This window comes from Austrofundulus limnaeus, unplaced genomic scaffold (assembly GCF_001266775.1).
Source record: "Austrofundulus limnaeus strain Quisiro unplaced genomic scaffold, Austrofundulus_limnaeus-1.0 Scaffold505, whole genome shotgun sequence".
NCBI classification, from domain to species: domain Eukaryota; kingdom Metazoa; phylum Chordata; class Actinopteri; order Cyprinodontiformes; family Rivulidae; genus Austrofundulus; species Austrofundulus limnaeus.
In genome coordinates, this window is record NW_013952907.1 from 5,337 (window position 1) to 15,866 (window position 10,530).

The 10,530-nt window shown below is 38.5% G+C and overlaps 1 protein-coding gene across 13 annotated transcripts in view; it reads left to right on the plus strand.

Annotated features, from left to right (window-relative positions):
• cadps2 (Ca++-dependent secretion activator 2) overlaps positions 1–10,530 on the plus strand; it is a gene marked incomplete at its 5' end in the record, with an annotated part of 178,988 nt that overhangs the window by 4,681 nt on the left and 163,777 nt on the right. For all 13 annotated transcript variants that reach the window (XM_014025857.1, XM_014025862.1, XM_014025858.1 and 10 more), the window contains 2 exon segments: positions 5,602–5,682; positions 8,556–8,789. In XM_014025857.1, coding sequence (XP_013881311.1) covers positions 5,602–5,682; positions 8,556–8,789 — 315 coding nt within the window.

A 10,530-nucleotide genomic window follows, 5' to 3' on the forward strand; every position in this document is an offset into this window, starting at 1 on the left:
AATAAAATAAATTATAATACCCTGAAAAAATAACATAATAAAAACAAAATGTACTTTTAAAGTGTAAAATAACAATTCAAAATCACTTCGGTAATTGTTTTACTACCTGTCAGCCTGGTGCTGCTTTATGGTGGGAATAACTGAAGGTGGGGACAAAACAAAACCCCACATTATTGTCTGTTCAAAGTTAAGAGTCCACAGCTCCAATTTTACTGACTGTAACCAAAACAACGTGATCATTGCACTTAATCTTCACTCAAACAAGTGTGTAAACAGATTAAACATCACTCTAATAACAAGAGCAAAAAATAAATAGTAAGAGTTCAGTTATTTAAATTGATAGCTACCTTTCTTACTGCTGCATTTTCTGAGCATCATGTGGAGATTAGCCTCTCGCTCCTGCAGGGAGCAGTTTTTATCACTGCTCTCATCATGTCGCTCATATTCCAAAACAAAAGCTGCGCTCTCCTTTCTTCTGTCCATCAATCCCAGAGCTAATCCATGGGATGTCAAAACTGTAAGCGTGCTGTCCTCGCTTCTGCCAGTTTAGAACCACCGACCGGACCAGAGAGGAGGTTCCGAAACAGTGCGGCTATGTGTGGTCACTGGACTGAGGCTGAACGAACCGAGCCGAACCGCAAAGCAGCTACCAGGGTGGAGAGTAGTTGTCGCTCCGGTTTAAAATGTACACGGTTTTGTTCCCCCTCGGACAACTTGTGCGTGACAACTTTGCACTTAGCTTTAACTCTGTTTCTGATGAAAATAGAAAGTTCTGCCGACATTCTTGCTAACTTATTAGTTGTGATCACGTGAGCTCTACAAGCCGAATCCAAGCGCTGCTGGGTAGAAACACTGCAGCGGAGTCGGTGAACTGCTGGAACGGACTGCTAATATCGGAGCGCTTATATCGGACATTTTTTATGCAGGCCGATAAAATCCGATACTCATTTTTTGGCTGATATCGGACCGATATCCGATATCGATATCGGATTGGGACACCCCTACTGTCAACGCTCTCTGGTTTCATTTAAAAGAGTCAATTGTCAGATATTGTCCAAGATTAACCTTCAGGGTGGCTATAGCTTGCTAGCAGCCTTGCACCGATGACCTACCCACGTCATCATTTACCCAGAATGCTTTGCATGTAAATAAAATGGCTCAGTCCGTGTTAAAATATATGTTTTAAAATTTAAAAAACTAAACAGCCTACAGTATTTTTACAGTCTTTATTTTACAATTAAAAGATATGTTTATCAAATAAAGTGTAATATATTTTTAAACTTTTAGTTTAAAAATTATAAAAACTGAACATCCTACAGTATTTTTACAGTCTTTATTTTACAATTAAAAGATATGTTTATCAAATAAAGTCTAATGTTACAACTAATCTGAGATCCCTTTAAGAAAAACCCGAAAGAGAAGACAAAAAAGTCAATTTAGAACAGTATTTAAAACTTAAACAGGAAACACTTAAATGTTTTTTTAAGCTTGAATTATTCAGAAGCATTTTTTTATTGTGATGACAGAGATGATCCCAAAAACATAAAGATCCATTGTTAAATATGTGTTAGTAGTTGTGTTGCAGGTATTTTCTTCAACTGTTCCAGTTTTGATCTGCTGGATTTCTGCTCAGTACATCTGAAAACCCAGTGATGTTACTGTGACACGTTTTCTTGAATTCATTCTGAAACAGGCTGAAATTGAAAAGCTTATCTCATTGCTGTGTTATCAGCAGGGATGGTTCTGCCTGTCTGTTTGCCCTGAGGCTGGTTGGCATCAGAGGAGTTTGAACTTTGATTGTCTGCTCATCACAGATTTGTGTTAGTTCCTGCTTAGCAAGCAACCATTAACTCAGTTTCCACCCCCTTTTCATCTGCTTTGAATCTATTAAGTTTAAAAACCCTCTTACAGATTCTCATTCTGAGTTGGTCAAACAGAAGTTGGGCTTTCAATAGGAGTGACAAAACTACAGCATGGAAAGACAAACTGTACAGGAGTCACTGATAATGACAAGAAAGCTCCTTACAATAAGTGTTCACCCCAAGTCCAGCACCCGGAGACTGAAGAAGACGCCAAAGACTTAAAAAAAAGGGGGATTCAGAGGACTAGTGAGCATCAGAGTACATACAGGATGAAGCAAGGTCTTGGAGTACATCAGGAGGAAAGCCTCTGATGATGAACTGATGAGTGAAAGTCTCGGGCAGCAGAAACCCAAATGTAGAAGAGGAGGAACAAACCATCATGGGACAAAAGCCAATTTACAGCGTGTACCACCAGCAGATAGAAGAAGTGTCTCATAACAAATCCCACCAGTGGTTATAGAGGACTGAACTGAAGGAGAGCACAGACACTAATCATGACAGTACTGGACCGGGGTCTACTGTACCGGAAAAGACCCAAGACACAGGCTATGCAAAGAGTCTGAGACAGTTCAACACATAACAGCAGGGTGTAAGATCCAGACTGGCAAAGCATACATGGAGCACCATGACCAAGTGTATGGAATAAAATACAGGAAACTGTGCTGAGTACAGACTGGAGGGTTCAGGGTCAAAGTTGGAGACCCCACCAAGAGTGGTAGATAAAGACAGGACTAAGAGACTGGTATCCAGATCCAGACTGAAAACAGGTGATGACCAACCACCTGGACATTGTGGTCAACAAGCTACAGATGAAGGCAGTGATGACAGAAGTGGAGACTCAAAGTGAGCCCGAGAAGGTTGAGAAATAAAGATTGAATACAGAAGTTGTGAAGAGTCAAAGCATCAGTGGTCACTGGAACATTTGATGCTGTGACCCCCAAAGTGGAAGCGTGGCTTCAACAGATCCCAGGAGGAACCTCAGAGATCTTTGAACACCGACTAAACTCTAAATCAGACACCCTGCTTTCTTAAATTATATCTACGCTTCAAGCAATCTCCTTCTAGCTCTTATGTTCCTGCTTGTATGTAGTGTCTTCACATCAGACAGGCATCAACTCTTGGAGTTTTTTAAAGGGATCCACGATCAGTTGTAACATTAAACTTTATTTGATAAACATTTATTTTAACTTTAAAATAAAGACTGTAAAAATACTGTAGTCTGTTTAGTTTTGTAAAATTTTTCAAATATATTTTAACACGGACGGAGCCATTTTATTTACACGCAAAGCATTCTGGGTAAATGATGACATCAACTAGGTCCTCGATGTGAGGCTGCTAGCGAGCTATATCCACCCTGAAGGTTAATCTTGGACAATATCTGACGATCGACTCTTTTAAATGAAACCAGAGAGCGTTGACAGAGAGGAGAAGGTAGAAACGACTCAGCCTGTAACTGAAAATATGGATGGAGGACAACAGAGCTGCTTCATGGAAGAAAAACCTCAACTGAGCCTGTTAGCCTTTGCGCTAGCGCCCACGCTATATTGCCTTATATGTATTAGCTCGGGGCTAGTGCGACAAACAAGCTATACTGAGGTCCTCCATTCATATTTTCAGTTGCAGGCTGAGACATTTTTGCGTTCCCCTCTCTGTCATGTGGATGGAGGACCTCAGTGACGAGAGGAGAATGTGTAGCGCTGAGCTAATACGTATATACAGTATGGTGATAGCATCGGGGCTAATGCTAAAGCTAACAGTTTAAGCTAAGGTTCTTCCTTGAAGCAGCTCTGTTGTCCTCCATCTACATTTTCAGTTACAGGCTGAGTCATTTCTACCTTCTCCTCTCTGTCAACGCTCTCTGGTTTCATTTAAAAGAGTCGATCATCAGATATTGTCCAAGATYAACCTTCAGGGTGGATATAGCTCGCTAGCAGCATCACATCGACGACCTAGTTGATGTCATCATTTACCCAGAATGCTTTGCATGTAAATAAAATGGCACCGTCCGTGTAATATATTTTAAAACTTTTAGTTTAAAAATTATAAAAACTGAACATCCTACAGTATTTTCACAGTCTTAATTTTACAATTGAAGTATATGTTTACCAAATAAAGTCTAATGTTACAACTAATCGGGGATCTCTTTAAATCGCATCTTAAAAACACCTATTTTCAAAAGCTTTTAATGTAGTATGAGAGTTGTTTTCCCTATTTTTTTGGTCTGTTTTTATGGTTTATCACTATTTGTGTATTGTCTTTAAGGCTTTGTTTTACTAGTTTCAATATGTGAAGCACTTTGGCCAATGGCAGTTTTTAAATGTGCTGTATAAATACAGTTGACTTGTAGGGACAGACTGAGAGCATCGTGGATTCTCAGTTGAGTAGATTTGTTTCCATCACTCACTGGAGGAGAGTTTGTTGTAGCTGACGTCATGGCCTCAGTCTGTCTGTTTTATGGCTGTTTCAGGTGATTAAACACGTTTGTAGCATTAGCTCCTCCATGCCGCCTTCTGCCTTTGTTGTTATGTTAAGGACTCACAGGCATGTTTAATAGTGAGTAAATTACTCACAGAAATACTTTATTTGTACGTGGCACTAACTTTATTAATTGCCAAGTGACGAACATTAGTCAGTGTGCATTGCCAATGCAATGCACACTATTGTGATTCGTTTCCCATCCAAGTCATGTCCACTTTCGAACGCTTCTCCTGCATACTTTGTCCTASAGCTGCCATTGTAATTTATATCTTTAAAGCTCCTGTGCCAAATGATGGCTATGCCTTTTGGTGCCTGTACAACTTATAGTTTTTGAAATATTAATGTTTAATAAATTATAATGGGAGACAATGGAGCCTTGTACTGGTCCAATACTGCCCCCTGCTGCATCTACTCAGTATGGAACTGCACCATAGTTTAATAATTATATTTACTTTCAATTATTGCAGTGATTACAATATATTACTGTCTTATAAGCATAAACATCTTATATAATATTGCTATATTGTTGTAATATTATGCAGTTCTGTGTCAACGATCCTCATTGGCAATGCTGCCTCTTTCTACACACATAGAAAACAACACTGGGATTGTACTTTCTCCCAGCACCAATGGTCTCATGGTTAATGCCATAGCCTTTCATGTGGGAGATCTGGATTCAAATCCCAGCTACAGTAACTTTAACAAAAAATTTATTCAAACTTCATATTGTCACACAATTACCCTAATTACAAACACCTGCTGACAGCCACAAGCTGGTACTTGATTAGAAAACACATTTGAACTTGGTCAGTTCATTCTGCAAGTCCATTGCTGCAGGCAAAGGCATGCTACAAGGCAATGCACACTTGTTTTTACATCGTAAAATCCCGTGTCTTTTTAATAACAGTTTTTCTGATGATTTGTAGCACAATACAATTCTGTACAACCTAAATTTGAAGTAAAATGGAACCACTCAAAAATAGGACAAGTTAGGTGTTTACATTATTTAATGAGCGTATCAGTTATTTATTACTGTGGTGGTTTTATGTTTGTTTGGGTAGTTTGCTGAGCTTCAAGGCTTTCTTAATGTTCACTACTATAAATAATTTGATCCGGTTGTTGAATCTTTCAAACCCTTTTCTGTTTGTGTATTTTCATTAATATTTTGCAGATAACGCTGTTAAACAGAGAAGTTAGATTATTTGAGGCAGACTTCATGTTTTCTGTTTGGATGTATTAATTCCTGTTTTTCTTCCTCCAGCTGGATAATGTGGATGAACAGGCAGCACAGATCCGCAGAGAACTGGACGGCAGGTTACAGCTGGCTGAGAATATTGCCAGGGTGAGATATAAAACTATTTATCAGTTTTTACTTTTTATTTAGACATGGGATAACACTAGTGCTTTTCTTTACAGTAAAAGTCAAACACCAACCTCAGTTTAGTGAAAAATAATTACTGAGCAGCGTATGGGCAGTCAAATAAATCAGGTTATAAACTAAAATTATGTTTAATGTTTTTATAGAGAGGATTTCAGAAAAGAGTTTTAAAATAGGCAGATTTTCAGAAAAAATGTTTACTTTGGCTTTTTGCTTTATAATTTAAAGCAACTAATTTCAGAAAATCTTAATCGTTTAGACCTTAAACTTTAACTGAATTATAAAATAAATTGTATTCTAAAATCTTAGTAGGCATGTAAGAAAAAACATTTAATATCATTTCCTGCATTTGTTTAAGTATTTTGTTCCAAAAATTAGGAATGCATTTGTTTTTATTTTTTCATTATTCTTGCACATTGTGCTCCATCTTTTTTTCTCCAGAACCAAATTCTAGATTCTTATTTTTATTTTTATTTATTTTTCCTAATTTTGAGACTCCAACAGTTAGAGTCCAGTGAGATCCTGGTTACAGAGCCAACAAAACTGCTGATGGTTCTGTTGTTTCGAACCCACACTTTTTTACAACACCTGGACAGAAGTTAGTACATTCACAACCCCCTGCTGCTAAAACCCAGCTGACTGCAGAGATGATGGTGGCCTTTCAACACAATCCCTCCATTATTCCACAGCTCTAATGTTTCTACAGGAGAAACAGCCCAGTTCCTACAGATTGTCACACCAAAAAAACACTCACCATCATCAGAAGAGCTGAAGAGAGGATGTTTCTCTCGCAGCAGTTTTAACAGTTTGACCCGACACAAAGCAATCATCAAATCCATGCACCTCTCTGTTTTCAGTCCTCCACCTCAAAGGTCATAATGATATGTTCCAACTGCAGCAGATGGCAAAAACAGATGAGTAAAATAATAATAAAAACAAGCTCTCTGTTTTTTCTAAATGATAGGATGAAAGGGGATGTATCACCTTTCAACGTTTAACCATTCAGGCTCTGCAAACCACTTTACCATTTTTTCTTTTTCTCCCATTCACTTCTGTTATCTATTAAATACAACACTTCTATATTCTCAGTCATACAGTATGTTCATGTGCAGATTGGCAGTGGAGGGACACTTTAGTAAACTGCAGGGGCTGGGCTTCCAAAATTAAAACAAACAAAGCTCCTAGAGAAGATGTTTTTCTTCCCAGCTGAGGAGCATTCTCTGTTCAGAACTGAGAGGTGTGGAGCTGCATGAGACTTTCACTGAACTGATGCCTGAAATTTAGGAGCAAACAAAGTAGACTCATCTCATTTCATCTCTAATAATTTTGTCAAACATTTGAAACAATTATTTGATTTATTTTTATTTATACAGGTGATCTCATTGAGACAAGACAGCATTTACAATATAGTAGAGACCTGTAACACATAATATCATCTACACAAAAATCATGAACTTTATGTTGATTTTTAAAGAGATAAAAGTAAACTAACCTAATCTAAAAACAAGAATAGGCTTGAACGATTGTTTATCCTTTTTTTTTTTTTTTTTTTTTGATGTGTAATGTATCCCATTGGGATCAAACTGACAGTTTCAGTTCTTGGTGCAGTGAATTCCAGGAAGATGGAGCAGAATAGGAAAATACCTTTTTTCCCCCCAAGTTCTATGTAAACTGACAGGACACTGAAATCCTGAGAGAGTAGGCAGACTGTACTGTCTTTATGACATCTTAAAATGTAGATACAGAGGCAGCAGGCAGAGGATGGATTTGTAAATAGAAGGAAACCAATGTCTGCGTGTAGATAATGAAGGCCAGTTTACCACTGAGTACAGGGTACAGTGGTCAGTGAGCGGTTTGCATTTTGTTCTAAATTGCAGCGCTCCACGATAAGCAATGTCCTACAAATTCAGAGAGCTGGCTGGTTCAAGTAAACAACATCACCATAGTCTAGTCGTGGTATGAAGGTTGCAGACACAAAATGTTAGAGAGCCACAAGAGGGAAATATGAATTCTTGTGGAAAATCCTAGTTTTAGCTTCAGTTTTTTCAAAATGTGGTCAATGTAACATTTGAAGGAGAGCTTTTGATCAATGACAACACCAAGATATTAAAGGTGTCTACAAACTCTACAGCTGAGCCATTAAAGTGCCTGTGACATGCCAATCCTCTGAATACAAAATGTCAAAGAAAACATTTTTATAAGTAAGAAACTTGTCACATAATGGCATTTTTTCTTTTGAATTTGGCTCCATGAAAGTGAAACAGGAAGGGACATCAGAAAGGAACTGCAGGCACTCAAAAACCATTGTCACTGAATGACGATAGATTATGGTGTCATCAGCATATAAATGCAAACTGGCTTCAGTAACATTTTGCCCAACATTATTGACATAGACTGAAAACAGTAAAGGACCCAGAATGGAACCTTGTGGGACACCTTTCATAATTTTCAAATACTGTACCTTGATGATGAACAACTGTGTTGTACACACTGATGTCCAGACAGGTCATTTAAAAACCAACGGACAGTTTGCTCTGAAAGATCAATTTTTGAAAGCTTCTGACAGAGGATGGAAATATTTACTGTGTTAAAGGCCTTTTGACAAGTCAGTAATAATTAATTTATAAACGTAAATATTTTACTGAAAGCAGGAACAATTTTTTTATACTTGAGTCAGCTTTGTTAGCAGCTGAGCTTGGGGTGTCTACAGTCATTCTTTGAATCATTCTTTGAATCAGCTGTTAGTTATTTAAATATTAGAGCATGTCTCTGGGCAGAAAACAACTTGCATTTTCATTATTATTGTTGTTGACATAAAGAAACCTAATATGCTGCAGGAAAGGCGATACCCAAAGTTCATCTCTGCTGACATGGAGGTTCTGTATGTGGAGGAGCTCCGTTCATCTGTCAACCTGCTGATGGCAAACTTGGAGAGCCTGCCTGTATCCAAAGGAGGTCCAGACTTTAAACAGAAGCTCAAACGCTCCTCCATGAACAACTCTTTCCTGGACTTGGGGGACGAAGGAGACATCCTGTCCAAATCAGATGTTGTGCTGTCCTTCACACTGGAGGTTAGTTTTAGCATTAACTGGATAACTTCTCTAACTTTTATTTAACTTGCCAGTTTTATGAGTCTGTTAAAGGAGACCAATTATGGGTCCTAGAATTTTTTATGGTATGTCTGTGGGCTATCCAGACCATGTTCATTCAATTTAATGCACAAAATAATTCTCAGATAATAAAATTTCCCATTTTTTAGTTCTGCCTGCTCTGACTTCTGTTCAGAAGAGCTGTTTATGTTAATGAGCTCTGTTGGTAACGCCCTCCAAAAATCTGTTGACATTAACTCCGCCCTCCAAAGCCAGTGTTTACGTTAGCATGGCTAATAATAGCAGAAGCTCCGTTGTACAACCATATGAGACCCAGAGGCAGAGTCGTGGTCGCAGCTTTTTTGTTTTCTCCCCCTCCTCTGCTCTGCGCTCACTCTGCATGCTGTTACCAGAGCAGGGAGCAGCAGCGGTCAAAATACCTCARAAACTCAAACAAATAGGCTTTAACAAGGCTTTAATAAGCTAAACAGTAGAGGTACATGAGAAAATGTGTTCATAACGAACGAAAAGAAATAAATAATTAAATAGTATCCATGCCAGTCTTGAACCCTGGTCTCCCACTCTCTGGTCCAACACTCTACCCATTGCCCTATTGGAGGCTTGTTGTGAAATGAGCTGCGCATTACACAACAATAACCGTGATGGCTTTTTATACTGAGGAGGTGGAGTTTCACCCGGGGGTTGCTAGGTAAGGGGCTGAACACAGGTTCTGGTGGGTTGTCGTACGGCTTGTGACATCACAAAATGACGTAAGTATAAAACTTGTCATTAATATACATTAAAAATACATTTACTTACAGTAAATATGCCCCTGGGTGCATTTTTTTGGTCCTAGGACTGTTTTTGTTAAGAAGTACATACCCAAAGTTGAGTAAAAAAAGCTTTAAAAAGTGAATTTTGCATAAAAGGTCCCCTTTAAGAAAAATGAAATTAGTTAGTTTCAAACTGCAGCGTTGGGGACCCATTCAAAGGATTTATCACAGATTGCCTCTGAGCGGCTGATTATGTTCCTCCCTTTCTGTATACTATGACATAATGTCCCCATGTGCAGGGCCGGATTAACACTTCGCCGTACCCTGGGCAACAATATTAAAGGGTCCCATCATCACGACCCCAGGATTACCAGTCTGGCAAAATGCAGAGTAAATTATTGCAATATATAGTAAATATACTCAATACTTCAGATTCTAAGTGTATTTTGATGTACAAATGCTCATAGAACTACAAACACACTATGTCATCTTGTCAAGGACACTCCTTCACATGATGCTATGAAAACGAAACACATCAGTATAATCTGGTAAACATGACCCACTACACTGAGATTGAGGGAAGTGTCCTCCATTTTCACAAAAGCAACACTTGACATTACACAACCCTATCAGTCACCTGACCCACTTCATGTGGACTGACCAATGAGGAGAAGATCTCAACTCACGTTCACAGTGACAGGCAGCCTCTGTGCAGCACAAGAGCTCCAACAGACAGTTTAACAAAAGCAGGAGAAAACCAGATATTTTGCTGGTGCCTTCATTCAAGGGTGTAACAATCATCTCAGAAGTGAGGGGGACACATTTTTTAGAGGTCTATTGAGTGATTTATCATCCTCTCTTATTAAATCACACTTCTCCTTAGTGGCTAAAACACATATAATTACTGACAGCCACAGTACAGTTCCACTGACTGACTTTAGTTCTTTAAA